The sequence below is a fragment of the Argopecten irradians genome, chromosome 3, assembly GCF_041381155.1.
Source record: "Argopecten irradians isolate NY chromosome 3, Ai_NY, whole genome shotgun sequence".
Classification (NCBI taxonomy): Eukaryota; Metazoa; Mollusca; class Bivalvia; order Pectinida; family Pectinidae; genus Argopecten; species Argopecten irradians.
Genome location: NC_091136.1, coordinates 6,952,332 through 6,976,625, shown reverse-complemented (window position 1 = coordinate 6,976,625; position 24,294 = coordinate 6,952,332). Strand labels below are relative to the sequence as shown.

At 36.7% G+C, this 24,294-nt stretch overlaps 1 protein-coding gene and 1 pseudogene across 4 annotated transcripts; both read right to left on the bottom strand.

Moving 5' to 3' along the window:
- Positions 1-3,825: 3,825 nt before the first annotated feature.
- Positions 3,826-15,951, bottom strand: LOC138317431 (carcinoembryonic antigen-related cell adhesion molecule 1-like). Of its 4 annotated transcripts, none has more exons than XM_069259094.1 (13): positions 15,789-15,951; positions 13,872-14,135; positions 12,927-13,193; positions 11,297-11,545; positions 10,406-10,513; positions 9,797-9,818; positions 7,915-7,964; positions 6,516-6,540; positions 6,251-6,318; positions 5,807-5,840; positions 5,068-5,133; positions 4,803-4,868; positions 3,826-4,603 (listed from the first exon to the last, which is right to left on the bottom strand). In XM_069259094.1, the coding sequence occupies exons 1-13, from the start codon at positions 15,835-15,837 to the stop codon at positions 4,534-4,536; spliced, it is 1,338 nt and encodes a 445-aa protein (XP_069115195.1). In that variant the 5' UTR covers positions 15,838-15,951; the 3' UTR covers positions 3,826-4,533. The 4 variants fall into 4 exon arrangements, with proteins under 4 accessions (XP_069115195.1, XP_069115198.1, XP_069115196.1 ...); XM_069259097.1 differs by lacking the exon at positions 15,789-15,951 and adding an exon at positions 15,497-15,739; XM_069259095.1 differs by lacking the exon at positions 4,803-4,868.
- A 3,799-nt stretch (positions 15,952-19,750) lies between these two features.
- On the bottom strand, positions 19,751-23,669 carry LOC138319887 (transmembrane protein 79-like; annotated as a pseudogene).
- Positions 23,670-24,294: the final 625 nt, after the last annotated feature.

Here is a 24,294-nt window from a genome sequence, read left to right as displayed (position 1 = left end):
AAAGAATGATATTTTGTTAATAACAAAAAGCAATGGGGACAACCTACGTCACCGGAAGTGATATCGGGCACACCAAAACGATGAAAAAACGCCCGCTTCAAGATGAAAATCGACTGAAATTATGACATAAAAGCAATGCATCTTCTTAACCTATCGTTCGTCAAAGACAGCGTATTGTTAGAGATTCTATGAAGCTATTAAATATCGTCAAACTAGCTCAGATTATGCAAACACCTCGACACAATATTTTTCGACAGCAGGGATATCGGTCACATTTTATTCAATAAAACGTTAAAAGTTGTAAATAAATAAATTTTGCTGTCACAAAACCGTCCCGTTTACTCATATGTAATATATGACTGTTAAAAGAAAATATTTCATTCATTATATTTGCTAGTGGAGAATCATATACGGTGCTTAATTAGAAATTATGAAAGTGATATCGGTCACACTTAGAACTTTAGGGGTTACGGTCACATCCAAACTTACTATTCATTATTCATTATTTTGTAATCTTATCTGTCCCAAAAATGAGCATTAATAAATACAATCCTATGTTAAAAATGATTATCAAAATATCTATATCGAACAAGATATTTGATAATTGTATGTCTAAATGGTAACGAACTTCAGGTTGTCGACTACCGCGTTTTCCCATTGATGCATTATGCACAACAAGAGTAAAGATAGAGATACATGTAGTACTTAAACAATTCCAGAAAGGTCCATTAAGTATTGAGCTCACATGTGGAATTTGAACCATAGCAACAAGTCCATCTATTAGAATCAAGAAAGAGGACTTTCTAAACATGAAATTTAAAAAAAAAAAACCTTAATACTCTCTGGCAAATACATGTAGCGGTATCGAAATAAATCGATTTCGAATTGATTCCGAAATATGTTATAAATAGCGCTAGCTGGTTCCACCTATGAAACCCCTCCAATACTTTCAGAGAATAACAGAAATAAAAGACGGACGGATGACGAGCAATGGGGGGAAGGCTATTTTTATAGCTCGCCAACTATTTGCTGATGGTGGGTTAAAAAGATCAATTCATTTAAAGTATTTTGGCGGGGTATCCATTGGAGTTGCATGAATGCGTAAACAACGACTACATGTACAATGCTGTAATATGCAGTTTTCGTAACTTTGGATGTGACCGTTACCCCTGAAGTTCTAAGTGTGACCGATATCACTTTCATAATTTCTAATTAAGCACCGTCTATGTTTCTCCACTAGCAAATATAATGAATGGAATATTTTCTTTTAACAGTCATATATTACATATGAGTAAACGGGACGGTTTTGTGACAGCAAAATTTATTTATTTACATCTTTTAACGTTTTATTGGATAAAATGTGACCGATATCCCTGCTGTCGAAAAATATTGTGTCGAGGTGTTTGCATTATCTGAGCTAGTTTGGCGATATCTTATAGCGTCATAGAATCTCTAACAATACACTGTCTTTGACGCACGATGGGTTTAGACGATGTTTTGCTTTTATGTCATAATTTCAGCCGATTTTCATCTTGAAGCGGGCGTTTTTTCATTGTTTTTGTGTGCCCGATATCACTTCCGGTGACGTAGGTTGTCCCCATTGAAAAAGAATACAGTATAATAATTCAATTTTGCTTGTTACGAGCATTTTCATTGGCTTGAAAATTTACTTAATCAGCCCATAAAGGACAAAATGGCGTCGCCGTTTGTAACGTTGCTTCTGATTGGCTGAGATGACGGCGTAATGATTTCATAGACAAAGGAGTCCCAAAATGAATTTTGAATATTGAAGAGATTATCTTTTGTAAATTGAATTATAAGGATTAATTTAAATAGATTTTTTATGTTATGGAGATATAACACAAAAATCCGAGTGTACTCTCATCATAAACCGTTTATTTAGAGTACACTCAGGTTTTTGTGTTATATCTCTGTAACATAAAAATCTATTCAAGGTAAACCTTAATTAAAATCACACATACATATTATTCAAAACGGCGTTATTCAGGGTGGTGTCATACGACCATCTTTTTTTCTAGTTATTGGATACCAAATTATGTTATTGGCATTTTAAACAAATATACCACCTTGGAGGAGTCGAAAATGGTGGCATCGCAAATGAAGCCCGGGAAGTCAATTTTCTTTTTGATGACAACAAATTGAAAAACCCTTCCGTCAAAATGTAGGTCACGGCGACGTAAGTTTGTAAAACGCCAAGAGTAGGTATGCGTTTTTCTCCATCAATAGGCGATATATGACTAATATATATATGGATATTTTGATTGGTTTTCTGCTTTTATACATTCATATTGTTTTTAAAAAATCTTCTAGTAGATGTTGTCCAGATTGTGATCATTCAATTATTGAATATATCTTCATAGGGTATTTGCACAGCTTTGAGCAGCACTAGTGCCAATGAACGATATGCAATTAATCAGCTCATCTTGGAATTGGTGGACAGTTTCGTTCAAATACAGAAATGGATACCACAAGAATACCACATGAAAAAATATGTGAAGGACGGCGGTATATGAGAACAAGTTCAGTAATCATTCAGGATAAAGAACTTGTGCCACATCACTTTATCCATCAGGTAAATCAATAACTATTGTTTATGACAATTGTGCAAACTTAATAAATACGTATGCGACCCAATAAGCGCCCCATCCCTATATGCGCCCCATCCCTATAAGCGCCCCTTCCCTTTTTAGGCTTCAATTTCACTTACCTAGAAGTATGTTAATCACATTGGAGTACGGGTGAGGGATAAAGAAGGCGAAGACAAGAAGACGGAGACAAAGACCACACCAATGATGATTGCCTAAGACGGGACGCGCTTAGTATCAGTTTAATCTGCTTAAAACACACAGACCATTATTGTCACACTCCGCAAAATGCATTAAATCTGTGAAACAAGTGGTAAAAGGTCACTTGAACGTGACCCCTTACGGGGTGTTGCCAGATCCTCAATCAAACGGAGTGCTTGTAAGGATCCTTATTTTGATAAGATTGGAATCAGTTAAATACCTACCGAGTGAATTTCTACACGATGGGATTTTCGAAGACGCGTTCAATACTAACGAGACTTCATGTGGCGAAATTGAAATTGTGTTCTCGTTTCCTTGGGAAGAACAACTGTTCTTGCGTTAAATCTCATGAAAAAAGTTTGACCTGCCTACTTTATCACGCCTGCGTTTGAAATTCGTTTCGGTTCTAATAGTACCTGCTGCCCCCATTGCACGATCACAAAAGAGGTCATGAGGTCATTATCGCCCTCCTAGGTTGCCAAAACCTCGTACAACTCCCATTATCTCGATCTTTTTGAAGATGTACTATACCGATGCCTGTTGTACAACGACGACATAACTAAGTTATTTGATCAGAGCTTACTCCATTATCAATGGTTTTACGAATGTCTGATAGTGACCAACTCTTTTATTTCATACAAGTTTCCAAAATCTGTTTCAATATTTCAAATAAGAGACGATCAATTTTGAATAAGTAAAATATATTTTTATTCACTCTCTGTGTGTAAAATATTTTGTGTGTAAAATATTTTTTTTCGTAACATCTGTATATTGCTAATTCCATAAAGTATATTTTATAATGTTAATAAATAAGACACAATACATATCAGTTAATGTAACAAAATAGATTCCTTTTGCTTAATACATTAAAGCAGATAAGTAATGATTTTTCATATACATTTATCGATCTCTTATTTGGATAAAATGTAGGTCTATATTGAATGACTCTTATTGAAATTATGTGATCAATGTGCATGGTTTATAAGGAAGAAATGGCGAAAGTACTAAAGAAAGGTCGTTGATTCTTATTTTTTATATTTTCAACTCTACATGGACACGTGCTTTTTCCTGACCTAAGTGTATAGACATGTATATACAATTTTAATGTGCCCCATCACAAAGCATAGGAATGTTGCCAGTTCAATGCTTCATCAATGCATCTTTGATGGAATCAGACAAATTGACCCCCTGTATTGGCCCCGTACCTCAGGCCCCGGTATCAGCCTCACCATTTGTAAAACTTTGAATCTTCATCCCATAAGAATGCTACTAATACAAGAGGAGTGCTATCCATAATTTGAAATAAAGTGAAAATAAAAATCCAGATCTGTAGGTCACCTGATATGAAGTCAGGGGTCTCAGATTTTCCTCTGGTGAGGGGTCATATTTACCAAAGTTATAGGGAAAACACGTTTTTGGGCATTATTTGCTCAATTTCCAAAGGGAATGTGTCAAACTTGGTTAGAAGCATTAGCCATAGAACTGTAGCATCTTAACATAGCCAAGAAGGTCATGACTGACCCTCAGGGGCCTAAGGAGCGGGCCAAAAGATGACAAAATGACTGAAATTTCAAATTTTAACGTAGACTTATTTTCCACATTCAAATAGAAGTCTGAATGTTCAGAGAAGTTTCTTAAAAAATTTAAGTGGACACCAGCTGTTGTAAGAACGTTCATATGCACTGAATAATCGAAAACCCGGACCCTAAAATCTATTTTCTAAGAACTACACAGATCCTTCAGCATGGAGCGCGTCGTATGTCGGCCCCGACCTCCCCTGCAATCTTTCGTATTGTCTGTAACAAGAAAAATGTGTTGATACGGAATGGAGATAAAAATGATAGATAAATGACACTATTTCATTTGCATCTAAGACAACGAAGAAACACACTAAGCGAATATGAAGATTTGAATGGAAGGATCCATTTAATCCTCGATTAAAACAAATGGATAATTAAAATTTTAAAGCAAAGAATATATTTTCAGATGTACTACCCAGGTCCGTCAGCATGGAGCACTTCGTATGTCGGCCCCGATCTCCCCTTCAGGCTTTCGTATTGTCTGTAACAAGAAAAATGTGTTGATACGGAATGAAGATAAAAATGATAGATAAATGACACTATTTCATTTGCATCTAAGACAACGAAGAAACACACTAAGCGAATATGAAGATTTGAATGGAAGGATCCATTTAATCCTCGATTAAAACAAATGGATAATTAAAATTTTAAAGCAAAGAATATATTTTCAGATGTACTACCCAGGTCCGTCAGCATGGAGCACTTCGTATGTCGGCCCCGATCTCCCCTGCAGGCTTTCGTATTGTCTGTAACAAAAAGTTGTTTTAACACGTAATGAAGGTAACTATAAAACTACTTGAGATAAAACGATAGATAAATATCAATATTTCATTCCATTTGCATCTAGGACAACAGGAAAGAAACGGACTAAAAAATGATAATGACAATTTCAAAGGGAAGAACATATTTTCAGTCCTCAATTCGACCCTGATGGATAATGAGTTGGCTAACTTTCCGTCTGTTAATAGATATTTCAGAACAGTCTGATTGGGATATGTTGGATTGTCTTTGTTATTTGGGACTGGTATGTACGTTTATTCTCCTTGGAAACCAGATCAATGCTATTGATAGTGCTATTTCACTGATACATACTGCTAAAAGACAACGAATAACACACCCACTAGCTGCAATGGCGTAGCTCTGAACGACGGACGGAAGATTTCTGACAGATGGTCACCAGGTCACATTGAGATAAAAACGACAAAACCAGTGAATGTTTCTCTAATGATTAACAATAACCATCTACTGACTTGCGCGTTCTTTACTTGGAAGTTAGGTTTAAGATTAACTTTACAGATTTTTGCATACTAATGAAATGTTTTCCCATAATGCATCTCTAATGTTTTTACCAATCTGAAACCTGTTCTTTTTGGGACTATTAATGACTTCCAAATGTGTGAGCAGCCAAATGTTACGTACCCTTCTGCTGCCAAAATGCTGTTTTGGAGGTTTCCTGAAACGGTGAGCAAAATACGTTTTTCAATATACAGGTGCACGTGATGCATAAAGTAGCAAATAAATGTAACGCTGGTACTGTAAACCGAATTTCTTTCGCGGCTACTAATTCGCGCGATTTCCATTTTCAAAACAAGTTCCCGAAGCTTTTAACATTCGCGTATTTAAATGAATTCCATATCAATTGATACAGATGCGGACATCAACTTTCGCAAATTTACTTGGATCGCAAAATTAAATCGCATGCGACTGTTGATTGATATGCAGTATTGATTGATTGATGGGGCCTAACATCATTGTTCCATTTATAACCGAGACTAGGACATTCACAATGTTAAGGGCAGGCTCAGTACATTTTTTTATCTCAAATGGCAATGAAGAAAATTGCATCGGCCCAATTTAACTTACCGTTTGGATTCCCGATTAAATCGTACTCGGACGGTCCGAATACGGCATACGTGTCTAGCTGGTCATAGCTGGAAAATGTATGGTGTGAAACAAAGTCAGTGATATATATAATATGCAAGTAGTTCAGGAATATATTTCGTTTATAATAATGAACACTCGATGTTTCGGTTTTGTGTTTCAATTTTTATTGTGGCGCGTCTCATCAACAGATTACTTATAGTCTATCATATTAGTTTGATCTGAATAAACTGTTAAGGATACATACTCTCTGATTTCCTCAGGCCTTGAGACTGAAGAGTAAAACAAAAGTCAAATAAAAATGAAAATAGAAAGAAAGTCTCGGAGAAACCTAGACTAATGAACCACGCAAGCATTCAATCTGTATAATAAACAGATCCGTAATATCACTCTATTTGATAAAGGATCTAAAACATTCCTCGTTCTGGTGACCTTTAAACTATCTGTACTGTAGTTCAAATGCATGTTCTTCATCTAGCTGAATCAACTGAAAACGATATGTCGTCCCAGTATAAATATACATGTTACTTTTTGTGTTCATTGAGGAGAGATGACTTCACACACGAAAATAATTCACAGCTCTTTCAAACTATATCGTTCCCTAAAATTCACTTCCAAGATTCGAGTTTACATTGACCATATTCAAATGGTCACTAGAACGCGATCCCCAATGGGATGCTGTCAGATCAAACAAAGTAAAAAAAAAGGTCAACTGTATTTTAATCGAATTGTATATCATTATACAGCAAAATTATTTTTGTGTTTTCACAAGACGTCAATCTAACCAAAACATATATCATATACATGTATATTCAAAGTAATGATACTGGACGGAACTTAAGTGTACAATAGGAATCATGCTAAATTATGACGTGAAAGCCTAGCAACAAGAAACAATTGACTGTTTAAACATTTTCTGATCTGAAATAAAGCTTGCATTGTAAACTGTTGGTGCCATTAATCTTGAAGATAAAAAGTACAACCTATACCCATCATATGCTTTCGATACTTTTTAAAGTGTCCATCCAAAGATAAAATCAAAATAGCTGACAATTACCAATAAGTGTGTAAAATGCTTGAATAACCCATCAATACATAAGATCAGGTATGTTCAATAAATAAGAGGCTCACGGGCCTTAACGGTCATCTGAGATCAGATACAAAAGATTTTCAGTGATATGATTCCGAATCAATGTGATTCTTTAATCTATGGCAAATGTTTGATTCCATCCCATATGTGAATTTAGAGGGATTTGTTTTTTATTTTAGCTAATTTGCCCTTTTTTAAACCCCAGGGACATGAAATTCAATTTTTAAAAGGAAGAACTTTCAATCTATGAAATCTATTTTATTCTATCAAATCTGCGAGATGAGATTTTTTTTTAGAAAATTTAGTCAATTTTTATAGGATTTATGCCGTAGAAGGTTTGTGAAAAAAATCATTGAATTGCTTCAGCAGGTTTGGAGAAGAAGTCGAAAATGTATTTTTTTTTCGAACACACAACGGACGACAGACGACGACGGACAAAAGGCTATTAGAATAGGTCAGTTGAGACTTGGTATTAGGTGACCTAAAATGGCAAAATATATAGAATATATAGGTAAACATAATCTAGATTTCGAGTAAGAATAACTCATAAACTTACCTTCCGTGGTTATGGGATGATCCACACTTGCGTCTGGTAGTTTTTTATGACTGAAAAACCAAAACAATGACCATCCATCTGTTTCCTGTATATCCATAGAAGGATTCGCTTGGTAGAAAGTTCTTATTTATTGTTGTTTGATTTATGTTAACGCCTACTGGAACCCTAGCAGTAACCATGATTCGGAAAATAATCGTTTGCAACTCACGAAACACATTATTTCCACATAATGCTAGGTTTACACTATGTTCCCGGCGGCCACGGCAGCCCCGTTTCGGGCCACCGTGGACAAAACGCGGTGACCGCGAGACAACTTGAGACAACGCAGAAGGACGTGATAGACAAACGTGAGCGGTCGTGATTACCGTGGATGCCGTGCCAGATTTTTAAACTGTCAAAAATTTGCCACGGCAGTCACGGTACAGATGGTAAACGCCACAGGACGTCATAAAACAGGATTGACGTAACAAAACGTAACAATGCGTGCGAGGCCGTAACAAAACTTCCAGACGGTCCGTGGTGGAACGGGCAGCAAGCACGTTTCCCGGAATCTAACGGTGATTTCAAGTTTTGTGACGTTCTGTTGCGTTTTTTTCCACGTTTTTATCACGGTTGATGCAGATTGGGCTGCACGTTTTGTGCCGTTTTGTCAAGGTTTTGACGGCAAGCTAAGGTGGATGATAACCGTTTCGATACGTTCTGTGAAGGCACATCACGGCTTGTAGCGATTGAAAGCCCGACGTGATACGGCGTGTTACGTCTTATTACGGTCTTACGTTGCAACCAATATCTGATGAAGTATCATTGCCTGGCCTGGTACATATTTGCTACTTCATGGACTATTTGTATTATTAAACAGAAATAGTCATTATCAAACACATTAAAACCATCAAATTATACAAAAGCTATTATTGCAAAAGACAGATTAAGTGATTAACAATTACAGAAAACAATGGCGTAAAAACACTTGGCTATAATATTTATATATATTCATACCAAATATAATTTGTAATTAAAATGTGTTTGAAATGACATTTTCGGCAAAAAATGTTGTTTCATTTGCTTAAAAAAAATCCCGGTATCAGACTTTCATTCCTAGTAAGCCTTGGCGGACCGTGAAAAACGTATCGGAGCTTGATCAAAACGTGTAAAACGTAGCAGACCTCATCAGATCGTAACAGGCCTAGTGAGAACGTAGTGGTATCCTTGATAGACCGTGCTAAAGCCGTAGTGTACCTTTAATCTCCCGGAACAGCACTTTCCCGTATATCCACGGTCCATGACGTAATCCGTAAAAGACCGTGGCAAAACTTCACAAGACCTAGCTCAACTTGAATACAGAGACAAAAATAGCCAAAAATTCCACGGCGCACCACGTTTCGGGCAAACGGGGCTACCGTGATCGCCGGGAACATAGTGTAAACCTAGCATAAACAAAACAACAAAATCATGAAATATCAGTAAACAGCTCCAGACGTTCGGAAATCTGGACGCACAGCAGACAATCACGACTCCTAGTTGGGTCCCAGTATCATTATGACTTATGGTTATTAAAACTACATTTAACTAGTATACTTGTGTAATAAGAGATGGGCAAATTTTTCACAACCATTTATTTAAAACTCGCCACCTAGACATTAAAGTGATATTAAAGTGTGAAAACCATCAAACTGTTGCAACATTTTTTGTTGATGTCCCAGTACACGTCATATCAGATTTGAATGTCACTTAAATGACACTGTTAAACCATATTCTTATATTGTCATACAATTGGGTATAAACCTTGTCCTAATGGGATAAATTGAAAAGTAATCTTTCATACCACCGCCTTTCTATTCTACATTAAAACAAACGCATAAACATGCATGATTAAATTACTTACAACCACGGCAGTCTTTTGTAACCTGAAACATAGTATGTTAGTTATATTATCAATACGTGTACATTTCTATACGCAACTATCTACTATACGTATAAATGTCGAAGTACGCAATAATACCTTTCTTTAAAACATTACTTATTCTAATTTATCACAACCAATAACTTATTGAAAAAGGAATTTAATAGAATCAGGAAAGTGTTCATTTACAATCATTTCGAAATCTTATGAAAGTCATTGGTTTGTATTTTGACAAGCTATTTTTTCCTCATTAATCTATTGAAACCCATAAGACCTGTTGAAAATACAGCTGTGAAAATAATTCAAAGGCATAGACAAAACTGTATGATCCCTTATAGATATTAGTTATAATACAATGGTTTTGCATTTTTCTTGTCTGTATGCTCGATATATGTTTAGATGAAATCATCTACATAACTCACTTTACAAAAACTAATCACCTATGCATTGTAGTATTGTATTGTACTTCTCAAAATACAGGTAAGTTTTGGTGGTAAACAACATTATTCGTTGGCATGAAATTAACAGCACATATAGCTTTAAGAAGAATCATTTGAACTATCAAATAAGTAAATATTTATCTATACATACGGGTTATGAATATTCCAAGTCCAATGGTCACAACAAACAGGAAAATTGATATGCATATGAGAACTGCACCGGTTATGTAGATTCCATCATTTGGAACTGGTGCCGTTTCTGTACATCAGAGAAGTGGGCGTTTTCATATTTAAAGGCGAAACCACAACAAGTAATAAACCAGGTAAGCTTTGAATATGCATCAAAATTCATATAACTATGCAGCGTTTACAACAGTTTATGTTACATAATTTGATATTATGTTGCGTGCTAAGTGGAAATTTTCTGAATTACTGAGTGATCACTTTGTGCCCTGCAGGTAGAGCGTTAGAATTGTGCCTACTGCTCCCTTGGATGTAGGACGTTAAAATGATACCTGCTGCCCCTATTGCATGATAGTAGAAAGCGACTAAATTTAGAATACGTATCTTTAAAGAGACAAACATGAATATACCGCAGTATCCAAAAATATAAATACATTCTCGTAAACACACTTCATACAAGTGGACCGTCCTTAATTGGCCCTGTCAGTTAATAGGACGTAAGGACAATAATCAACTAACCAATGTATGTTTGTTTGATTAATTAACGTCCTATTAACAGCCATGGTCACACAAGGAGAGCCTCCCATGTATGTAATGTGAGTTTTGGAAAACTGCGGTATATTCGCGTTGTGTCTCGCATAATGGAATTGTTGTCCTTTTACTAGTGCTACATCACTGTATAAATAATGATATAGCTCTCAACAGAAGGCGAAACATTTTCAAATCAACGGAAGGACAACGCTAAAGCTAAAAGCAACAACCGATCACAATTAAGGAAACCAACCGGCAGCGATAATTCCAAATGTGGATGGTAAACTAGAATGTATTAGTGAATATTAAAGATAACTAATAAGCTTACCAAAAGTAACACCGATAGACCTGTTTCCATGGACGAATCTTCTCCCGCTAATGACAGTGGCTATGCACACGTATGTTCCCGATGCCTTGCTGATGTCCAGCTCTGGTGAAGTGCTGACTTGTACACCGTCTAATAGCCATATATAGTCTGGATCATCGTCTGCAGAACAGGTCAAGGTCGCCTTGTTGTTCATGAGACGGATATTCACCATTGGATCAATGGGTATTCTTGGCCTTTCTTGTATTTGATCTTTTGAAAAAAAAAAGTACATTCAATGAGTATCCGAACGTCTTCCAAATCATACACGTTATTTGTTGTTACGCGAATCGACTATTACAAAACACATATACAGCAGAATCCCCTTTACAGGTCACAACCGTTTCAAAACTGCATTATATATTTTCAAAGACCATGGCCAATGAAACTATAATATCAAAATGCCAACTCATGCTAATAGTTGTTACAAAGCTTTACTAATTTCTTAGACAACTAGACAAATTAAATAAATATTATAAATGTGTATATTGACTCCTAAAAGGAGTAGATATGATAAGACTAGTATTTGGCCTTAATTTTGCAGGCCGAAAAATATTAACTCTGATTCTAACGCTAGAAATTCATCATCTTTAGGTTAGAAAAGGCTTGAAATGGATTTGGTCGCCACCTTGGATATGCGTAAATACACGATACACAACGTGTGAAAATCCCTTTCTGCTCCACGAAGGCGGCTACATTCATTTTTAGAGAAAACCACTCAAAAAGTATGATTTTTCAAGGATTTTTGTGAAAAATGGCGGGAAACTGCATGTTGATGACGTCCTAAGGAACATAATTGGCACATGCGGGATATTTACGGGATGTAATGTGTTAGCAAATGTATTCAACTGTTATATGGCAAAATATGTTGTTCTTTACTGGAGAATTAATTTCGGGCCATATTCGAGTCTTAACATACCTTCTCCTTTTTTGTAAATGCTACGACACTTATAAATAGTAAATATATCAAGTGTACTTGGTTCCACCATACCTATGGGTTGAAAATAATATTTTGAAATTATAGTCATTGATAACCCAACGTCTTGAATCCATGGGGTCAATTGGAACCAATCTGGCTACAATGGTATAAATGCTATTTCAGACTGATAAATCCTACCACGGTCGTCTGATTTTCTGAGGAAATTGAACAAATATTTCTCAAAAATATGTTTCCCTATATAAACAATGTAGGCTTGCCTCGAAATACTATAAGTCAATAAGACATCGCAAAACATTGACCATATGGGTGACCGTGGCTGTTAATGGGACGTTAATATAATAATAATGTTAACATTTTTTAATAAAACGTAAACTTGACCCTATCCGCTTGGGAGGATAAGGAATTTCAGGGCCATTCAAAATTTGTGTATTACATCATATAAATAAGTTAAGAGGAACTTTTTTTTTTTTTGAAGTTTTAGTTAATGTTAGCTCTTATGGCCCCCGAGTGATGAACCATATAGTTAGAAAATTTGATTGGCCATTCTCATGTGACGCAAAACCAAGTCTAGCACTTTTCAATCACGTTTCTTATAACATTTTCCAATGAATATGATAACACTAAAGGTTATTATAACACTAATAATTACGTTACCTATTATCGTGATGTTAACTGATCGTGACTGTCTATTGATGTTACCGTTAAAGGTATTCATAACCTCACAAATATAAGTTCCAGATTGTTCAGAGTCAACATCTGGCAGCTGGAGTTCAGGGCCTTGGCTGAATAATACGCCATTCCACATCCATTCGTACGTCACTGGAGGGTAACCTTCAGCAGCACAGGTTAAGGTCACAGTGCTGCCAACATAGTGAACAGTCTGGGCTGGCATTATCGCAATTGTTGGTGCTTGAGCTTTTACTGAAAAATCGAATGATTTAATGTTTAGTGTTTTTGTTCAACTTGCAATCAAAAGACATGAGTCTTGAAAATAATGTTAACTAGGTTTGCTTTCGTGAAAATAGATAAACTTAAAATTTTGAAACTGCGCTTCCCACAGAATACTCAATATTCACAATGCATTTCTTTGTGGTTTTATTATTTATTAACTTCACAGCAGTTAATGTGAATAGTTGGGCAAAGAAAACTAGTCTAAATGCGTCCATTGGCCTTCCAAAAGTCCAGTTCTGCTTACGTTGTCCAGGTTTGATAATTGGAATTATGAAAAAGCCCCGTGTAAATTTAGCACATTTCAAAATTTAAATCTTTAAAAGCGAGGCGGCTGCTTGGATATAGCCAGCCGGGAGGACATTTTAGGATTTCTATAATATAAATTAACTTCTTCACTTGCAGAGCGATTTTGACAGGATATCTTTTATGTTTTTTTTTTTATTTATTAAGATATTACACTGGATATATCAACAACATTTTACCGACTTTAGCCTTACTTTGCCTTACTATTCATTTTAAATGTTAAAATAAAACAATCTGAATTGGATACAGATCGATTTATATTGGTCTCGCTCCGTGTCATAGATAGGGTAAGAATACAAAATTGAATACAACATACGCTTTGTGTTAGGGAGACCAATCACTTACGGTTAACAACAAGTAAGAGAGGAATAACTGACTCTCCGTCAATATTCCTGGCGTTACAGCTGTATACTCCAGTCTGTGATCTGTCCACTGTTCCCAGTGATAAGACAGAGGATTCTGTCAAAATCGTTTTGTCGGGTTTGGTCCAAACAAAGGAGCACGTGGGTTCACATTCGGCTGTGCAGTTGATATTTTGTAACATTTCACCCTCTTCCCTCAAGACTATTCTTTCCGGAGGAGATAAGCGAAGTGATGTACCAGGACCCACTGAATGGTAATAGTAAACATAGTATAAACCATAAATATCTGTAATATCCTGTGCTTAATTTCTGATAAAAGTCGTTCAGATGGAAATAGCCAAACTGGCCCCGTTTGTCCCGCCTCTGAAACCGCTTTGGGTCAGCCCAACCGTTTGTAAAATTTTGAATCCGCACTCACCGTAGGGATGCTCCTACTACAATATGAGTGCTTCCAAATGCTTCGATTTAAAGAAGACGTCGTTTATAAAGAAATAACCAAATTGGCCTCTTTGGCTGCCCTTCAGACCCCCTGGGGATCGACACACCCATTTGTACAATGTTGAATCCCCACCACATAGGGATACTTCCACTCCATATATGAGTGTGGACCTATGTTTGATTTTCGAAGTTTGTAAGTCGATTGTTGACGAACGGACGCCAATGTGTGACATAAGCTAAAAGTCATTTCAATGATGATTTATTCAATAATGATAATAAATAATTTGGAATCGTAATAGCAAACGCTAATTCAGCATATATGTACTGTTACATTGATTTGTAATGAATTATATTTACATTTTCACTAATATCAGATTCCGCAAAAGATTCCACTTGATAAATGATAAACTAATTTACATATGCATATTGGTCCTTACGAAGACCCCGCATCTCATGCTGGGCTTCCATGATAATTTCCTGTCCGGTTCTCTGTTCATTTGTTCTTCCTCATTTGGTATCCAGTCATTTATTCGGAAAAAAACCCAGCGGGCCTATTGTTCATTTCAGATTAAATGCATATATATTTATCAAAATGGTCACCATGGACAGTGAAGTGGTCACGACTTTAAGAACCACTTAAAAACGCCTCATCCCTCCCAAGATGAAACATCCGGTGACAACGACATAAGTGTAATGTATATATCAAATAATGAATGTTTAGTCCGGTAATTAAATACGCAAAGTTTAGTTTACTCGGCAGAGTGCTGGACTATAACTTTAATAATTACTTGTAGAATACGAAACATGGTTTTAGACAGCAGTTGAAATACCGGAAGGCGATGTTCACAAAGCATTGACAATAATGAGTAAATGACACGAGTTTTGATATTGGTTTTTATAATACAGATTGATTTACTGTGCGTTATATGCTGTTGTCGACTTAGTACCGGGACGTATGAATCTCACAGGCTTGGTTGACATACTATATAAAAAGAATGAATACTATCAGTAAAACCAACTTACTACCGATAATTAGATACTTGTAAAATTGAAACTAGAAATTATCACGATCAATTTGCTATATATATCGCTTATATTCTTAGCTTTATGGCGAATAAAAACATCAATATAATCGTCATAGTTGCTTCTAAATTATATCCTCTACCTTACCATAAAAGTCGTAGTTTCTGTTCCTGCTTAGCGCTCAGCATAAAGTGAGCGAGACTGGTGTGACTGAGCGTTTTGTGTTTTTCGGTATCCTCGGCGGCATGTTTCAGTAACACAGCTATACAAAAAGGACGATGGTTCCAGCATTGCAAGGAGACACAACACAAATATATACCATAGCCTCCAAAAACATATTGACTTCATTCATCGGAACACATTGTACACACAAAATGACCCTGGCTGGTAATAGGACGTTAGACGAACGTTAGACCTATTAACCAAGCCGAGCACTTACCTGAATGAGCATCTACTACCAAACTAGCTAAAATCCACAAAATCAGCATATCTCTAGTTATACGAGTTTTTGTCAAACTTTAGCTGAAATGTTTAATGTTCATATAACATAAGGATAGTGATGTATCAAATATATCCTGCTACAGTCATAGTCTAGCACGAGAGGAAACAGGAAGATGACTTTAGGGGAAAGGAGGTAACACTTGGTTGGTTGATTATGTTCTATTTACATCTGTAACATCATCCAATGGTTGGTTGCGCGGCGTTTCATACACCGTATAGTGAAACTAAAGTGTGATCGAACTTACTTACTTTAGTTTCATGTTGTGCACATGTGCACAGAAACAAAAAAATTGTAATGCGCATGTCTTATCGACCAGAACTCAACCACCGATTTCCTTTAGTCGTTCAACGTTAACTAAACTTCTTTTGCGCATGCGTCATTTTTTGAAAACATGGCAGTGATTGGTTGTGGCTTACACGCATGTTTAATCTCAATAAATAGAACAGCATGGCCATAGTCATTAGTCAGTGATCGAACTCGCTCATGGTGTGTAGTGTGTGATTGATAATAGTAAAACAAATCTCCCTTTAATAATTGTACCTGCAGTCCTTATTGAATAATTCGTAAAAGGCGACTAAATTTGAGATTGATGATTATATTAATTTTTGTTTTAATTCCTAACTCACTTTGTATAATATGACCAGTGACATAATTCAGTAGAACAACACTATAAAAACGGCAATAGTTCTTCTATTAGACATCGATGTTGCTAGAACTGGTTCAATTAGCTTAATTTTCCAGGAGATCACTGTACCTTGGTGTTTAGCAATAAACTCTCTCCGAATGATCGGTAATATTGTGGCTTTAACGAACATTTTGCATATATTTTGCCAATTGACTGCATCGTGGTGGTTCCCTATAGAACGATGTACGGATGGAAGGAAAATACGGACTACTGATCATAAACGACTAATTATTTCATAATTACTCACAAACAAATTGCCGTTTGATAGCAACGTGTGCACTGCGTTTCGAACCGGATGTTTGTTAAAAGGGTATTCCCCTTTTCGTCACGTGGTCATGTCGTTAATTGAAACACAATTAGAATTTTCCGGATTCTTTTTCGCTGTCATAGAGTGTAGTGCGCAGAAATTTTTTAACCTGATTCTTTGGTCAGTTTTCTTTGGTGACAGGTAATCTCTTCATTTAAATTTATATTTCATAACATTTATAGCCTCGAAAATATGTCTTTATCATATGTTTATCATAATTTTCACTGAAATAACAATATCTTCAACGTATCAATGAGATTAAAAAGTGTCCGTATTTATCTGCCCAAGTATTTCGTGTTGGAAGGTAAATACGGACTTTTATAATTTGAGAAAACATGCATTGTATGTTATTTGATGTTCTGAGTGTTATATTTTCTTTCTAAAAAACAAAAAACTCAATGGCTATATCATATACCATATTTAAATTTCTTAATGATATAATCCATAATTTTTATAATTGCTGAGTAATTAATAATACAAAGCAATTTTCTCTTGCAAGATGCCTTAAAAGTACGATTGTAAGGACAATTATGAAGATAAGGAAAAAGCTGTCCAAGATGGAACCCTTTCCGTGCGGGCGGCTGCCGAAAAATTCGGTGTAGAAAGGTCTACATTGGGGGATAGGGTGTCGGGGAAAACATTCATGCCAAAGGTGGTCGCAACAGTGTCCTCCCTATCGACATCGAAGAAAAGATTTTTCAACACTATAAAACAAAAAGTGCTGAAAAGGGCTTTGGAGTTTCCCGTCGTCAGCTTCATAAAAAATGTGAATTTTATGTAAAAGGGCAAAATCACGGGTTTTAAGAACGCCAAGTCCGTCAAAGCATGTGTGGGACAGTTTGCGTCTAAGACATCCGAAGCTTAACCTAAGGAAGCCAGAACGGCTAGGAAGCGTCAGGGCCCTGGTGCTTAACCCCACAGTGGTTCAGAACTACTTCGGAGATCTTGTAAAGTTTGTAAGAGATCTTAATTTGGAAATTTTCCAAAACGTATCTGGAACTGCGATGAAACTGATGGTGATCGTAAAAGTTGCGCGAAAGGGATTAAAAATGTCGTTGGCAGAGCGGGCAATGATCGATCCAACATACCATCATGACACGTGTCAACGCCTCCGGAGAGAGAATGCCGCCCATGCTCATAGTACAGAGAAAGACAACCAAGTCTCTCTACAGCTTCAATTGTGCCGAGGCTCCGCCAAACACTGTTTGGACATACCAAGAACGTGTTTGGATGAACGATGAAGTCGCAGAACATTGGTTTGAAAATGTGCTCCTGAAAGGCCATAGTTACTTCTTCTTGACGGCCATGGTTCCCACGAGTCTATTGCCCTTCAAGAGCTGGCGCAGAGAGAAAACATTGCAATATTATCATATTCGCCACACACGACCCACTTTGTGCAGACGCTAGATAGAGCAGTCTTCAGACCATTTAATAAGCAACACAATCGCATTTGCTCAGAGTTTCTTAGCTCTGCAGCTTGCAACATTGTGACCAATGGACATTCCCTGGCTGATTTCGTCAGGCATGGGATCTTGGCGTAACCAAGGAAACATTGAAAGTGGCTTCAGAGGTTGTGGGATTTACCCATTGAACCATGAAGCCGTCCCTGTATCTGCGTACCTTCCGTCTGACCCTTTGGAAAAGCCGTTCCCTGACAGAAGTGCTTCCTCCAATGACAACGACAGCTCTGATAATGAATCTGTGTGGTCATAATTTTTGTTTGATTAAATTAGTAAAGTCTTATTAACGACAAAGGTCATGTAAGGACGGCCTTACACGGGCTTACATGTATGCGGTTTGTTGCTTTATGACCACGATTGGCCCTGCAGGTAGGGCATTATAATTGTACCTGCTGCGCCTATGGCATGTGATCGTAAAAGGCGACTAAATTTAGGATATTACCTCACTTTCTTCTTCGTAATGTCTCCCTTGATACCACCTCACATTTGGCCTTTGGTTCAGCGTTTACTCCAATGAGGAAATCTTTAGGTTCTGTCCCCTGACCGATACAACATAGTCCATAAAAGTTGTAGTTTCTGTTCCTGCTTATCGCTCAGCATAAAGGAAGTGGGACGACTGGTGCGCCCGTTGTAAGTATAATGTTACCGAGTGGGATGTGTTGTTTGGTGTCTTCGGCGGCATGCTTCAGTGATATATAGCACTATAGTATACAATAAGCACAACACGAATATACCGCATTCTCCCAAAACACGCACCACGCATTTAATACCTGCAGAACACAACATATAAGGCAGGTCGTCCTTACATAACCCTGGCTGTTAATATGACGTGAATTTAAACAACAAGTTTATCTGTTGCTTTCGACGCTATGCCTCACAAAAAAGCATTATCAAAAGGGCGAGAGATCCACCATTGGAGACACAACACGAATCTACCACAGCCTCTCAGACATTCAAACACTTTGAACAGATGGGAGACCGTCCTTGAATGACCTTCGCTGTTCATAAGACGTTATTCCTAATAAAGCAAACCACAGAGAGCAGTATATCTCGCCTCTGGTAGCTTTTGATAAAGACCTTAGAGCTTAATGTGATGACATTGTTGCTAAATCCCCAACATTACGAATGTTCTCCTAAAATGATTGCCGAGATACATAATTATTAAACTATTTGATCCTATATTAAGGTAGACTTCAATGCCAGTTTTAAAGAAAAGTTACAAGCATTTTCTTTCATTGACATATTTGTCAATCTCATCACCACATTCATAAAGCGATATTAATCCATAAATCCATGTTCGTTGTTGCCCCTACACCATCGCCAAAGCTGACGCCATGGTGATTATATACTTAACAAACACCATATGACCTTCTCTCCTCGACAGAAGAGGTAAAATCAGAATAATAAAGGAAATAAGGGATTAGATATTTAAAGGCACACAAACAAGTAAATTTCATATTTGAAAATTTATTTGACATCGATTGCGAAACAAGTTATATATAACATTATCTACCGGATGTAAGCCCACGTGGCCGGGCAGGTGACCCCAACACCTTTTCACATCCGTACCACTTTTGGTTTTATTTCATCAAGGATATTTCTTAATTTATCTACATCATTAATTTTATAATTCCCTGCATCCAAACATATCGTGTCCTGCAATAATTGGTGTGCTTGTTGGTTGAAGCATAATCCCACTTAATATCTATTACCAAAGTAATAAAATATGTAATGAAGCTATGTCCAAACTTAAATAAAGCAATGGAGAGTACAATAACAATGTAGTCGCCAAAACATACTATGCTTTAATTCTATTGATTATTCAAGTTTCGTTTAAACCAAATGCGGGACCTGAATTACAGAAGCAAAATGCACAGTATAACAATGACATAATACTTGGAAAGAACGTCATAAAGAATCCAAATGCTCTTTTTATCGGCGATTTTACGTAGCCATACCAAAACGTCACTCTACCAAGGACAAAAAGCAAAACATGTATAGGGATGATTGTCATTGAATCCGGTGAAAGAAACGATGCGAGCAGAATTGAAGATGAAACGTGTAAAACCAGTTGTTCCAAAGTGTTCTGTATATAACGTTTGTGGACGTCGATTAGATGTTCTCCTCTGCCTTCTATAGGGTCAATCGCGCTGGTGAGAAACCGCTTGTGGGCAACCATCACTACACCTGTAATTGAAATCAACAGAAATTACATGAAATCACAATTAGTACGAGAAGACACAACACGAATATACCGCAGTCTCCCAAAACACACACCTTGCACTAAATACACGCAACACAACGCATATATGGGAGGCCGTCCTAACATGACCATGGCTGTTAATAGGACGTTAATTAATCAAACAAACAAACAAACAATTGGTGTGTAACTGAGGAGATAATAAATAGTGAAATTTTGGTTTGGTCCCACGGTACCAACAATATCAATACCGAGCATATAAAAATATCCACTGTTGTTTTGTATCTCGCATGTAAATATATGTACAGTTAAACCTTGTCTAAACCGGATTTGAATTGGTCCGTCGTCGTCCGTCGTCCGTCGTCCGTCGTATGTCCGTAAAACAATTTACATTTTCGACTTCTTCTCCAAAAACTGCTGAGACCAATTTTAACGAAATTTTGGCAGAAACCTTCTTAGGCATAAGGCCAATCAAAATTGTGAATTATAGGGTCCCCACCCCCCAGGGGGCTTGTGGGAGGGGCCAAAAAGGGTAAAATTGAGTAAAAATTTCAAAAATCTTCTTCTCTACTCACAGATGTGGTAGAATCAAATACTCTTCATAGATAGAAAGGTCTTAAGGTCCTTTACAAAAATTGTGAATTATATGACCTGGGGTCTCTAGTTTCCGCCTGGGGAGGGGGTTAAGTTTACTATTTAAGTTTATATTGGGAAAACACATTTTTGCGCATTATTTGGTCATTTGTAATAGGAAATGAGTCAAATGTTGTCAGAATTATCAGTATGAGATGGCCATTTAATACTATTAACAAATTTTCTATGACTGACCCCCAGGGGCCTTAGGGGCGGGGTCAAAAGAGGTCAAATAGGCTAAAACTTCAAAAATCTTCTTCTGAAGTTCTGGAAATGGTAGAATCAAATACTTTTCATAAATAGAAAGGTCTTAAGGTCCTTTACAAAAATTGTGAATTATATGACCCTGGGGTCTCACGTTTCCCCCTGGGGAGGGGGTCAAGTTTACTATAGTTTATATAGGAAAAACACATTTATGAGCATGTTTTGCTCAATTTTCATTGGAAATGAGTCAAACTTGGTTAGAATTATTAGCCTGAGATAGCATTTTAATATCATATCCATATTGGTCCAGGCCGACCCCCTGGGGGCAGTGGGGCGGGGCCAAAAAAGGTCAAATAGGCTAAAACTTCAAAAATATTCTTTTAAAATTCTGGAAATGGTATAAACAAATACACTTTATAGATGAAAAGGTCTTAAAGTTTTTTATAAAAATTGTAAATTATATGACCCTGGGGTCTCCTGTTTCCCCTTGGGGAGGGGGTCAAGTTTACTATAGTTTATATAGGAAAAACACATTTATGAGTATGTTTTGTTCAATTTTCATTGGAAACGAGTCAAACTTGGTTAGAATTATTAGCCTGAGATAGCATTTAAATATCATATCCACATTGGTCCTGGCCGACCCCCTGGGGGCAGAGGGGCGGGGCTAAAAAAGGGTCAAATAGGCTAAAACTTCAAATATCTTCTAAAATTCTGGATATAGTAGAATCAAATAATTATAGATGGAAAGGTCTAAGGTCTCACTTTACCCCCTGGGGAGGGGTCAAGTTTACTTTAGTTTATATAGGAAAAACATATTTGTGAACATTATTTGCCCAATTTTCGTAGGAAATGAGTCATACTTGATTAGAATTATTAGCCTAAGTAATAGCATTTTAACAACCATATCCGTCCTCGATGACCCCCTGGGGGACCAGAGGGGCAGGACCAAACAGGGTCAAAATGATTAAAATTTTTAAAAAATACCTCTAAATTCACAGGTTTGATGGAAGCAAATACTCTTCATTGTCTAAAAAGTCAAATTTATAATCACTGACCAACTTCAAGGCCCAGCATATAGTGTTTATATGTCTTTAATTTGTTTCATTATTTGTTTAATTATATATTCTAACTCAGGTGACCGTTAAGGCCCATGGGCCTCTTGTTTTATTTTTTACTGCCTTCCGGATTCTTTAGATACAAATCTTTTGCAGAGTCTGTTCCATCATTTGTGTCTGAGGTTATATTGTCCTATGATGAATGCAAATTTAATACATTTATTTTTCATTTTTAAGAAAAATGGCCACTAACGGTGGTGTATCGCCTAATAACCTTCATAAGAATAATAAGGAAGAACATCAGAATATGTCACTATAAACGAGTTTCACATCGTAAACTGTTTATATAACGTAATTAAGCAAAATTTTAAAATCAAACTTACGTTGATTTTCTAAAGTTTATGTCATATAACCTTGATTTTACTATATAAATCATGAAAGTATCGCCATAAATATTTTGTGCAGTTACTTATCAACACAATTATTGACGAAAAGGCTAAATATACATGTACAATATAATTACTTTTTAACTAATTATAGAATGTTGAATGACTTTCTATGAAATAAAATACTGTACATGTATATTTTCAATTTTAAATATATCTTTCTTGTATATACAATGTATTCATATCGCCTCTCCCTAAAATAAAACTTCATCGTTATATACTAGTAACTAGCATGTAACGAAATATTTTATTGTTATTTATGTACAGGTAGTTTATTTGTATCATGTACATGTGTATGCGCTTCTTCACGACATTCCTCATTTGCCGAGTGTAATATGGTTTGCTTGTTTTACCTGTAATTACTATACTAAAATATATCTAGCAATGTTGAAAAGTCAAGCGTACATCTCAATTTTAGACAAGTTTTAACGTGTATCTCAAGAAGACCAATGGTTAAAAGTACTGTCATAGTTTTAGCTGCTTACCTGCACATAGAGAAATAACGGGGCCAAACCTGCCAGCGTAAACAGTATATAATCCTCATTGACACCGTCTCAAAGTCGCGGCGTGGGTGCTGGAAGTATGCTAAACCCCAATATGCATGATGATATACAGCATATAGCAGCAACTATGATGTTGTTGCGTACGTACTTTCGATCGTCAGGATAGGACTTCATTGCCAACTCCTTTATAAGTTGATGACAATGTGTATAATATGTTAACTGACATGTAAACAATTGCTTAAGCTACGCCACATAATCTCAGTATATATTGTCTTCAAGTCGCTCGGTTCGGGGCAAGTAAAACACCCTTGTCAAATATACACCTGTAAGGTAGTGTTCATGGCCCATTGACCTCGACCAAACGCTTCACAGGTATGTGAGTGAAGATATGTATTATGGGATTATCTTTGAACGCTCTGGGCCCGCACGCGATAATTGGTCAAACTGCCTTGTAGCATTTATGTCCCAGGTGTTATTATCCAGTAAAAAGCTTTTGAGTTAAATAATCTTCCGAACCAATGAATCAAGACTGATGGTCAAGTGGCTGCAGATAATGTGTGGAATGGGGAGGAAGCGCTAAAATATGGATGTTTTCTTCTTCCGCCAACTTCACTATACCCAAAAGACTCCTGGGACCAATGTCCGTCTAAAAGGAGAAGTCGGGCGTCACCATAGTTTATGAGAAAAAACTTCCATCTACCAGGTTATCAATCAACCTCCTTTCTCGAAACCATTGATCAGATATCATTGTTCATCCATGCTTTTTTCCTGAACACTACAAATGGCCCCCTCCGGTGTATCACTGGTGTTCTTACGCAAATATAAATTTGGAGGTGTTACCTATGATTAATACCACGGGAGGCATGCGGTCTCCGCTTGCATTGACCCAGGCCATTATGGTCATGTTTGACCGGTTGTTACTAGTACACGCCCAACGACATTATGTCATA

Excerpts from the sequence above, each read along its gene's own strand:
- LOC138317431 (XM_069259094.1), bottom strand. The coding sequence starts at position 15,837 with ATGCTGATTTTGTGGATTTTAGCTAGTTTGGTAGTAGATGCTCATTCA. Across the intron at positions 6,541-7,914 it reads TCATCCCATAACCACGGAAG|TCTCAAGGCCTGAGGAAATC; the intron begins GTAAGTTTATGA and ends TTTACTCTTCAG. Across the intron at positions 5,841-6,250 it reads TTTAATCGGGAATCCAAACG|GAAACCTCCAAAACAGCATT; the intron begins GTAAGTTAAATT and ends TCACCGTTTCAG.